Source organism: Nicotiana attenuata, chromosome 3, assembly GCF_001879085.1.
Source record: "Nicotiana attenuata strain UT chromosome 3, NIATTr2, whole genome shotgun sequence".
NCBI lineage: Eukaryota > Viridiplantae > Streptophyta > Magnoliopsida > Solanales > Solanaceae > Nicotiana > Nicotiana attenuata.
The window spans coordinates 44031905-44044236 of NC_031991.1; the positions used below are offsets into that span (position 1 = coordinate 44031905).

Sequence of the window (12332 nt, forward strand, 5' to 3'; positions counted from 1 at the left end):
GAAACAATTGGCTAAAAACGCGGAAGAACGGGCCCGCATGGTTAAGCAGTTGAAAGAAGAATACGATAATGAGGTTACAGGATTAAAGAAAAAGGTCATTGCTACAGAGAACAGAATGATCAAACAGGCAAAAGAATTCAAAGGTGAAAGAGAGCATTGTTACATGGCATTGGCACAGTTAGAAATGGACTTGCAACAGCTCCGGGAACAAAACCAGGCAGCCGAGCAAACTTTGGAGGCTAGGACCCAACAGATAGGGCGGTTGCTTCAAGAAAAAGGCAGAATCAGAGAGAGAATCTTAACCGTTGCTCATTCTGTTACTAGGAAATGCCAAATGTGAGAGAACATGACCCGTACCACCTTCTTTGCATCAGTGATGATATTTGTGAAGCAGATAATGAGTGACCTGGACAGACTTCAAGGGGAACTTGCATATAGGCCCGCGGCGAGACCGAACGATGTCCCGCGGGCACCAGGAGCTTTAATGTATTCATGATTGTCTTTTGAGTCTGTATTTCTTTTTCTACTAGAGTTTGTCATTTGAGTCTGTATTTCCGTTTCTGCTGGCGTTTGTATTTCCTTTTCATTAAAAGTCAGTCAGTTGATTGAGTCTATATTTTTGTTTGAACTAGAATAGGGATGGCGGAGTCTGTAGTTCTTTTCTGCATTGGAGTCTGTTAGTTGTTTAATCTGTGCGCTTTGAGTCTTTGTAATAGACATAGTTGCTATCAATAAAATTGAAATTTCCAAAAATATTTTGCTTCTATTTTACATTTATTCTTCACGAACTACGCTTGGTCTGATTCATGCGGGGTCGTGATACGTAGGCAATCTCCAAAGGATTCGACCGTAACCAAATAATAAAAATAGGAGAGAAAATGCACAAAGAGAGAGCGGCAAGAAACAATGGACAATAAAAAAAGGAAGTGGCACATAGAAATAAGGAAAAGTCGGGATGACGCATGCAACCAAGCAAAGGCATAATAGAAATGGTTAACTGCTTAGGTGCATTCATTCCCCAATGTGCGGTTATCTATCTGTTAATGCCCTAACCGCTAACAAAGTTGTTGTTGATGAGTCCAGGCAAGTGGTTAAGTTGACTGGCATTCTGGCAACCCATCCCTACAACACCCGCTCTAAGGATAAGTCAAACATGGTCAACCAGGAATTGGAAGCAAGCATTGTCGACCCATCTAGGGAGGAGGAAGTAGTGGATGTTAATGCAATGAAGGAGGAGATGTATAAATTGAAGCAACAAATGGCCGAGATGTACCAGGCCTGGTCGAAGGGACATCCACCACCAGCCTATCCCGCTAACCCTACCTACCTCCCACCACTAGCTCAGCCTTAAGATCCTCCCACAGTGAACTCATCTCCTGCTTTCCCTACTTACCAGCAGTATTACGGAACCACCTCTCAAACACCACCACCTCCACCACCCAAACAAATTCCATGCCCTCCACCACCAATTACTCCTGTGTTCGTGGCTCCCCCACGTGTCACACTACACAGGTCTTCTAGCGAACCTTTGTCCAAACCCATGATAACCAGTATTACCCACCCGAAGCCACTTTCAAGCCATCAGAGCCATGCCCTTACACTCCCCGCCTTGATCTCTCAGCTGAAGAAGAAAAGCCTCCCAAAAACCCTGAGCAAGAAGAAATGATCCGGAAGGTTAAGAGTTTAGAACAGTCATTCCGAAATATGCAGGGGCTCGGAGGACAAGTGAGTGTAGCCTACAAGGACCTGTGCCTGTTTCCTGATGTCCAGTTGCCAGCAGGATTCAAGCTGCCCAAGTTTGACCTATATGATGGCCATGGTGATCCGGTGGCCCACTTAAGGGGGTTCTGCAGCAAGATGAGAGGAGCGGGAGGAAGGGACGAGTTATTGATGGCTTACTTTAGTCAAAGTCTAAGTGGAGCAGCTTTGGAGTGGTACACACGACAGGATCATGCCCGATGGTACACTTGGGACGACCTGGCTCAAGCATTTGCATGTCATTTTCAGTACAATCTCGAAATTGTCCCGGACCGTCTGTCACTAACTAAAATTGAGAAGAAGCCCGGAGAAAGCTTCAGAGAGTATGGTTTTCGGTGGAGAGAGCAGGCGGCAAGAGTCGATCCTCCAATGAAAGAGAACGAGATGGTTGATTATTTCCTTCAGGCTTTGGAGCCAACCTATTATGGTCATCTGGTGTCAGTAGTGGGAAAAACTTTCAACGAGGTCGTGAAAATGGGAAGTATGGTGGAAGAGGGTCTCAAGTCTAACAAGATTATGAGCTATTCAGCAATCAAAGCAACTACTCAGGCTATTCAGAGCGGCACTGGAGGAGTATTGGGAAAGAAGAAGAAAGAAGAGGTTGCAGTAGTGGAATCAAGAGCTTGGTCCAGAGGTCCATCACCATATTATCACCAACCTGGCCCTCACCCCCAAACCTACCCACACACCAAATATGGCCCACCGCAGCACTATTACCCACCTCCTGTCCCCAATTTCTCTGTCCACCATGCCCANNAATATCATCTGTCGGTTTGGGATCCCGAAGGTAATCATCACAGACAATGGTGCCAATCTCAACAGTCATTTGATGGCCGAGACATGTCAGCAGTTTAAGATTACGCACCGCAATTCCACCCCATATCGTCCTAAGGCAAATGGAGCAGTCGAAGCAGCTAACAAGAACATCAAGAAAATACTTCGGAAAATGGTAGAGGGGTCCAGACAATGGCATGAGAAGTTACCTTTTGCCCTTTTAGGCTATCGCACTACTGTCCGCACTTCAGTAGGGGCGACTCCTTATTCACTGGTGTATGGCACTGAAGCAGTAATACCCGCAGAGGTTGAAATTCCGTCCCTTCGGATCATCGCTGAGGCGGAAATTGATGATGTTGAATGGGTCAAAGCCCGCTTGGAACAACTAAGTTTAATTGATGAAAAGAGATTGGCAGCAGTATGTCATGGTCAGTTGTACCAACAGAGAATGACAAGAGCATATAACAAGAAAGTGCGTTCGCGGAAGTTTGAAGTAGGGCAATTGGTGTTGAGGCGTATCTTACCTCATTGGGCTGAGGCAAAAGGAAAGTTCGCCCAGAACTGGCAGGGGCCATTTGTTGTAACCAGAGTATTGTTCAATGGCGCATTATATTTGACAGATGTGGAAGGAAAATGTGTAGAAATGGCTATCAACTCTGATGCAGTCAAGCGATATTATGTATGATTTCTTGGTTTAATTATACTTTATTGTATTTGGCATATTTTTGAGATTGAAATGACGAAGGCATTTTGTTCTGCTATCCAAACACTTTATCCTTTGTTACCCCTTTGAGCCTCGGTTATTTTCTTGCATACCCCTCTTTCGGAATCAATAATAAAACTCGTAAGCCCGAGCGAGGAAAGTAAGTGGAGAAAAAAGAGAAAAACAGTAAAAAAAAGAAAAAAAAAGAAGAGAAAAGAAAAAGAAAAGAAAGGAAAAAAAGAAGAGAAAAGAAAAAGAAAAGAAAAGAAAAGAGAAGGAAAAGAAAAGAAATGAAAAGAAAGAAAAGAAAAAGTGGAAGAAAAGGAAAGATTGCAACAACAAGTAATTTCTATGACCTGAACTACGTTCGACTTGATCCCGAAAGGGTACGTAGGCAGCCTCTCCCTGAGGTTCAGTCACACCAAAACAAAATCCCAAAAGTTTCCACGAAGGAAACTGGGGCAGTAGTTGTGATTGTGCAAGAAATTTGATTCCGAAGGTTGTAACTGTGAACCCATATTAAATTGTTTTAGAGCCTTTGATACCCCTTCTTTCTAGCCCTGTCCAAAAGCCTGCATTACGGTCCAAAGGAAGACCTTCTGATCAAGCTTCAGGAAGTGCCAATACGAGCAAGTAAAAGTGATTCACGTCAGGGGCAACACTCCGGTGCAAGAAAAATAAAAAAATGAGAGAGTCTTATTGGTGAAACCTCACGGGCACCGTAAGGCGAAGTGAGTCGAGAGAAATCAAAAATGAGAGAGTCTTATTGGTGAAAACTCTCACGGGCACCGTAAGGCGAAGGTGAGTTTTTCAGACAGGCCAAGGAAACAAGTCTGTGGCCAAAAGCTGCTCAGGACATTGCAAGACGAGCAAGGTTTGGGTTTGGGTGAAAATCAGGTTGTGAAAGTCCGGAACGACAAATGTGACGATTGAAAGTTGATTGGTTAGACAGACTGGGCTGGTTAATCCAAAATGCATGGCATGCTCAATGGTACCAGCTGTTCCACTCAGATAAGTCTCGTTCTCTTCTTTCTTCATTACAAATCATCCGTTCTCGGATTCTTTTTATCCTTAACCCTCGAGGTCATTGCATTTCATTCTTTCGAGGTCTATCTTTAAGATGTTTCAGTGTCAGTTCTGTTCGAAACAAAAGGAAGGAATGTCAAGGCTAACTACCAGCTTCCTAGTGGTACAGACAGGGCCAGAATATATCAAAGATGTCAAAAAGCAAAGTAAGTCATAAAGGACCACTGGAAGTTTCATCGGTGGATTAGTCGGATAATTGTGGGGAAGAAGCGAAGTTTCAAAAAGAGGGGCACCCAGGGACAACTATGTGTCGATCAGAACCCTCCACTCCAACCTCTACGTAAGTGTGACGCTCCAAAAACTTACGAACATCCCTGGGGTCGACGTCCGAGCCTGAGCCGTCGTCCTCGACGCGTAGGCCCCCTCCGCATTAGACGACAAACGGCCAGATAGCGGCACAGAGGAAGACACTCACCAGACGGAACCTTCGGCCTGAAGCGTTTGACAAAAGCTGGCCAGTCTCGAGTCTCCACTGCATGAAACAACAAACGGGCTACCCAGTCCCTTATACTAGCAATGGGACGGGGTGGACGTCCCATATCTGCAAAAAGGAGCCGTAAGTAAATGCTAAGCTGGATAAAAAAAAAGAAGAGGAAAGAATAAATAAGTTGCAACACCTACGATTCTCATTCCACCGTTCCAGGAATCTGGAGGGATCAGATACAATGTGTTCACTTCTGATAAAGAAGTACTTGTGCCAGAATTTGCGACTAGCCCGGTCGTCAGTTCCGGCCACCAACCCTTTTGTCATACGATGCCTTAAGTGCACCATTGTGCCCTTGTGAGAGCTAGGAGAAAACAAGTAGGAGGTGGTGAACGGTAACTTCACACCCTGCCAACTCCGCATATTTTGTCAGCACCAGAAGTATCTTTACGTGTACGGGGAAAGATTTGCCGGGCAAATCTGATAGAATCGCCAGAATTCTTCTGCCAACGGAATTAAGGGGAAGGAATAACCATCACAAAGGGGTACTCATAAAAATTAAAGTACCCCGGTCTGTGGACCTCCACGAAATCTCCTCCCGCAGGAACCATTTCGATATGAGAGGCGATGTTGTAGTTAGCACGAAGGGCATTGATATGGACCTGCTCAGTTTCAGATATTACCGGAGCAGGAGTAGGAGGTGGTTCTTTAAGGAAGTCGCTTCGAGACATGGAGTGCCTCGGCAGTAACTCTTCCACGGTGGGAAAACTATCCCCCTCCTCTACCATCATGTCCTCACCGCCGGTGGGGGGTGCCACGGACAGCGTGGTAGCGTCAGAAACCCCCTCACGAGATCGATGTGATCTAGGCATATCTATGACGATGAATATGTTTACTGAACAGAAAGAGCTAAGAACGGCAAACGGAAAGAAAGCAAAGAGAACTGCTAGAGCAAAAGCGGGAGAGAAGATAAGGAATAACCAAAGAAGAAATGGCCAAGAGTTTTTGAAAAAACAAACCCTCCACCTATTTATAGGATTGGGTGGCGCCGAAATCGAAGCATAAGGCTGCAAAATGGCACCAAAATCGAAGCGACAAACCGTCAGCCTCTGTCTCGGAAATACGCATAATGATGACGCACGTGGACGTAACGTCATTTACCGACAAGACATACCACCTAGGATATCGTTGTGCATGCTAACCTTCCGTTGTTGGTCAAACCATTATGATTCATAAGGCAAATTTCTCCGCAGATGTGGGCATTGTCCGCCTATCGAGGTCGCGTTAAACTGCAACCTTAACAAGTGGAGGGACTAACTGTATGGGTCCAAATTTGGACGACCACGGCCACTGACGAGTACAGCAAGGGACGAGACCCTTACGATACAACATCCTTTGATCGTTGAGGAAGGCGGTGACTGGCATCGGCTAGAGAATGTACGACATATGCAATAACGTAGGTGCAACACGAGACCGTCAGAATATACTTTCGAATATTCTTTTTTGTTATATATTTTAGGGTTCAAGAGGGGATGATCCATTATAAATAGAAGGAGAAGGCTACGTAGGAGAGACATCTTTTTGCACTTGACTCCAAAATAAGAATATTCATTACAATATCTTCCTACATTCAAAGTTATCATATTGACGCTTAATTATTCGATTTCGCAAGATTAAGAAATGTTATTCATTGTGCTCATTCCTTGTATCTTTCGATCTAGAGTTTATTATACTTAGCTGAGATTTACCTCTTCATCTTCTCTAATTGATTTAATCAAAAAGGTTTCAATAACTTTTGGTCAAACAGTATTAAAATATAATAAGTTCAATATTAAAAACTTTAAAGTTTGATCTTATAGAGCTTAAATTTTGAATTTGTGTGTGAAAATGAGAAACTAGTAACCTCGACAACGAGCCATCATTTGGACTCCCTTAGTCCCTCGGGTACCAACTACCTTTTTACTGTTATATCCTCACGATTATTGAACTTTTTACTAAAATATGCTAGCAGAATTCGCGTGGTTTTCGTTTTCCAATTTATTCCCAAATAAGTTATTCATCCCCTTTCATTTTATATGGTGTTATTTGTTTAAGTATTAAATTTAAAGAAAAAAGACTGGCTCGTACTCGATCCGATCTAAATTATGTGAACTTAATCAAGTTATTTCTTTTTTAGTTTGTTTGGAAAAAAATTAACTTTCTTTGGGGTTGTAAAGAATCGAACTTAATCTTTCATTGCCACACAAAATGCTATGGCATATTTAACATTACTTTTTTTTCTTGTTTTTCACTCAGTATTCGATATTTGCTTTGAGATTCCGACTAATCTAGATTCGTGCTGCATAAGGCTCATTAATAAGGAAGTGCTCGTGCAGAAAATTTTCGTTCTCAGAGCTCGAAGCCGGGTCCTTTAGTCAAGGGTGGAAGAATTTTATCATCTTGCCACAATATTTGGTGGTTCCTTATAATCACATAAATGTCATAACATGTTTAATACCACTAGTATCAAAAGATCTTTATTTTTTCTTAAATTTTGTGATCATTCAAATTGTTTCACATAAATTAAAACAAATGGAGTACCACATATACCCTTAGAACTTGCATCTTATATATAGCATGACATTTTTGTGCTTATAAACACATGTGATCATTATGGATAAGAAGAAAATTTTAAAATTAAATAGTTTTCAAATATATACAGTCAGATCTCTATATAACAGTATCTCCATACAACCTTTCATTATAAAAGCCAAACTTTTTGCCGAATCAATTTTTATGTTATGCTATAATATATGTTCTCTATAACAGCCCTCCGCTATAATATTCAAAAATATTCGGAACGTACAAAAGATGTTGTATATAGTCAATACTCTCTATAACAGCCTCGTTTGTTCCGAATATTTTTGAATGTTATAGCAAAGTGATGTTATAAAGAAGTCTGACTATATATGAAAGAATTTAAATAGAGTAAAAAAACGAAGCACATAAAACGGATGAGAGAATACAACAAAGTGACGATCATACGCCGTAAATCTTTGCTTGACATTAATATCATGGCACTTTGAAACATTTCAGAGACACCTTATTTCGAAGTGGGTAATTTAGTTTCAACCCTTAAAAGTAGTACATTGGATTTGGCATTTTGAAAGTGCGCAACAAGAAATCTGTAATAATATCATCCCATCCTCCTTAGTTGCCAACAAGTCTGTATCCAGCTTTCACCAATTCAGCCCTTTTCTGAGTTTTCCAGTTACCTCTATGTTCTGTATATAATTCTGAATCATTTTTTCCCCTACATGCAGCCACAACATTAATTAATTAATTAACAGCATATGATAAATATACCATATCCATATATATGCCTAAAGTCAATATAAATTATTCTTACTTGCAAATGAACTTAAACCAAGAATGGTAGCCAGCTTTCTTTAGGTTTGCAATTCTCACTTGTCTGAATTCTTCCTTTGTGTCCGTAATAAAGATTGGTTTAATACCCAACTCCAACAATGTTTTATACAGTAACAGAGCACCTGGCACTGCTGGTGATTTTCCTTCTTTAATCCACGACTCAAACTTCTTCCCAACGTTGGATTTTGTTGCCCTGACCACAATTAATGTATATTATATACACACACTTTATTAGTCAAGCGCTAGAGTTTTATATGTATACATATTACATATGTGTACACTATCTTAGGGGACAATATAATTTTTCAGCTAAGGGATTCAATTGAACTGCTTACCCATAGCCGACTTCAGGACGAGAATAATAAGGAACATTAGAGAGGGTGGTTTCATCAATATTAAAGACCCAAAGGTCCTTTCCTTCTTTGGAAACGTTAAGGGACTTCGCGTAGTCGATAGCAACGATGACCACTAGGGGTATGCATTCGATTGATCGATTCGATTTTGACCCTTATCGATAATTAATTATCGATTATCGATTTGTACATATGATTATCGTTATCGTTTCAATAAGGTTTTGATTTTTTCGATTTCGATTTATCGATTTTTGGGGCTTATCGATTACACCAATAAGAAAATTTGCGGGATTCCACGGAAAGTATATCGCTATAAACACGCCTAACTAATATGGACCAAAAGAAGCTAAAATAAGACGAACACCGTTTATAACATAAAAATTGTGTCAACAAGCACATGCAACGAAACTAAAGTAAGGGATCAAATGTATGCCACCAATACTCCAACGGTATAAAAAAAAATACATCATCAGGGCTAATTCTATTTTCCATTAATTTGAACTTCATTCCCTTGAGCTTTAAGTATGATCATTCCTTAAATGTGGTAGATGAAATAATAGGGTTAGGGACTTAGGGTAAAGGAAAGGGTATTATAGAATAAGGGTAAAAAAAAAGTTAAAAAAAAAATCGAAAAAAAATTAAATTTTTTTTTAGTATTTCTTATCGGTTTATCGATAAACCGATAAACCGAAGAGGACAAAATCGAAATCGAAATCGATAACTCGATAAGGAAAATTTCGAAATCGAAATCGAAATCGATAAATCGATAAACCGATATCGATAAACCGATAACAAATAATCGATTCGATTTATCGATAAACCGATTCGAATGCACACCCCTACACCCCACACTTAGATTATTGCTAGTCCTCGAGAAATTCACCACACTCCATCAAAATTCCTTCCCTAAGCTTTTCCCTCAACGACTCACACAATGAACATTTTACAAAAGTTACACTTAGTAGTGAGCAAACTTTACCTCAAGAATCAAATCTTTCGTACCCTGTAACATTTGCACTTACTCAAACCACTCTACACAAGAGTCAAGACGTACCTTTCCTTTGTGAATCACATGCCCTCACATCACACAAGAGAGTAGTTCCATATATAATGATAGTGATAACAATTAGCAACTAAAATAGACAGAATTCGCTCACTCTCAAAAAGAACATTCACATGCCACAAAGATGCACCATAGGCTTGCCCCTAGTATAGTACTCGACTAATCGAGCCCCACCCAGTCTAAGATCAATAGGACTTTATTTGGTTGTAATGTAGGCTAAGGGACGGGTAGGATACATTTAGACATAAGAGTGACTACACCTCCCTAAGCACTTTAATACATACAATTTAACATTCAAACCCCATACTTATGTCAAACCAAAATTTCACCTTCACATCAATGTAAATTACCCCAATCTTCTTTAAGCACTCTTACGTTAAGAGTATATATATATATTTATTTATTTATTTATTTTTTCAAGTGGCTCTTCCTTTTTCAAAACAGTGCACCTTTCTCCTTATTCAATTAATTCCACTCAAAAGCCAAACCAACCATCCCACACTTAAACTTTTACAAAGTTCATACAATTCAAGTGCTCATGAGAGGTGAAAAGGTTCAAATAGATGGTTAATTCAAACAAATGGGTAAGGCTTGTAATGTGGTTGCCAAAGAAAAAGGCTTATAGGCTCAAAGGGGTTAACTACGATAAATAACAATTAGGTGGATAGAATATACATATCCGGCTCAACAAAGAAATGCCTACATCACTTCTAAAACTGAATGAAGCTACTATTTCGCTTTGTAAACACACAGGGCAAGTTCTAGGCATCAATTGTACAGCATGGAATACAGTAACACTCACACACACATGGCACGTGACTCACTTCGGATTAGTTTATCAAGACATTCTCTTTTGAGTGTTTAAGTTAGGTACAAACATACACTTTTTAAGACACTTAAATAAGATTCAACCCTTGAAGCTAAGCGCTACACTCTAGCGTCTATCGTGTTTAGGTGTAAAAACGCTAAGGGGTTTTTTTTTCGATTTTAAGCTCGTCGCCCATTAATCCTAACCTAAAAAAAAACAAAAAAATCTACCTATACCCGGTCAAGCTAAACCCTAGAAAAAGAACCGTGGCCCAAAGAAAAACCAAGGGGGAGTTACTACACTACCTAAAAAAAAAATCTTTTTGGTATTTTCTCTAGACTAACTTCCCTCAAGAAAATTTTCTAAAGGATCCGTCATCAGGAAGAGTCTCTATATTCCTTTTTTTTTCGACTTAGTCCCTCAAGAACCACGTCGAAAGAGATCCGTCGTCGGGACAAGTCACTTACCATTTCTACTTACCTAATGAACTACTATTCTACATTAAAACAATCAAAGCAAACAGTTAATTGTTACAATTACAACATACAATGAAGTATCCCCCACCCCACACTTAAAATAAAGACATGTCCCCATGACTTCAAAATGTAAAGAACAGTGAGGTAAAGGAACTTCCCTGAGGCTCACTCTTGGTCAGAAACTGTGTCTGGGTTCACGTTGCACGCACGACCCAGCGCTCACNTTTGATTTTTTCGATTTCGATTTATCGATTTTTGGGGCTTATCGATTACACCAATAAGAAAATTTGCGGGATTCCACGGAAAGTATATCGCTATAAACACGCCTAACTAATATGGACCAAAAGAAGCTAAAATAAGACGAACACCGTTTATAACATAAAAATTGTGTCAACAAGCACATGCAACGAAACTAAAGTAAGGGATCAAATGTATGCCACCAATACTCCAACGGTATAAAAAAAAAATACATCATCAGGGCTAATTCTATTTTCCATTAATTTGAACTTCATTCCCTTGAGCTTTAAGTATGATCATTCCTTAAATGTGGTAGATGAAATAATAGGGTTAGGGACTTAGGGTAAAGGAAAGGGTATTATAGAATAAGGGTAAAAAAAAAAAAAGTTAAAAAAAAATTGAAAAAAAATTAATTTTTTTTTAGTATTTCTTATCGGTTTATCGATAAACCGATAAACCGAAAGGACAAAATCGAAATCGAAATCGATAACTCGATAAGGAAAATTTCGAAATCGAAATCGAAATCGATAAATCGATAAACCGATATCGATAAACCGATAACAAATAATCGATTCGATTTATCGATAAACCGATTCGAATGCACACCCTAATGACCACAACGTTACAGTCGTCGCGGTATTGCTGGCTAGTCATGTACTCGCTCACGTAGCGTTTGCATTGAGCGGGCACTGTTTTCCAGTTACGGATGTTGTTGGTTTCAACTGCTATACGCCAGCTCAAACAATTGATTTGAGGAACGGGCGCTGGAGCAGCTGCAGCACCAGTTGCTGCTCCAGTATCTATAAAGAGGACGAAGAGAATGACCTTCATGTGGTTGATATGTTTATGTTACTCTTTTTTTTTTGGTACGTAACTTTGATGTGTTTTTTGGTCCTTTATATAGAGTTTGAAATGACACTTGTCATCTTATCATCTCATGATAAATCAGTGAATTACATGCAGTTTTTTTCTCGTGCCATCTCTCTGTATTTTTTGTTTTGTTTTAATATTCCTAGTAAGTAGTAAATTATTGAAGGTGTCTGACGTGCTTTCTTCCTTAAAATTATTTATATTTATCTTGGTCGTACGGAGAAATAAATTATTAGTGTTGGTCCTGAGTCCTGACATAAGATACCCAAAGGCAAAACATATCCTCATCTTACAATTTGTGTTTGGTATCACTCTAAAAATGCAGCAAGCGGGCGTGGGGAGTGTTTGACTAAAAGATATTGAAACCTTTTC

General features: G+C 39.8%; 1 protein-coding gene across 1 annotated transcript; it reads right to left on the bottom strand.

Moving 5' to 3' along the window:
• On the bottom strand, positions 7935-11944 carry LOC109224313 (acid phosphatase 1-like). Its single transcript, XM_019388901.1, has 4 exons — positions 11681-11944; positions 8489-8660; positions 8134-8346; positions 7935-8037 (listed from the first exon to the last, which is right to left on the bottom strand). The coding sequence occupies exons 1-4, from the start codon at positions 11919-11921 to the stop codon at positions 7935-7937; spliced, it is 729 nt and encodes a 242-aa protein (XP_019244446.1). The 5' UTR covers positions 11922-11944.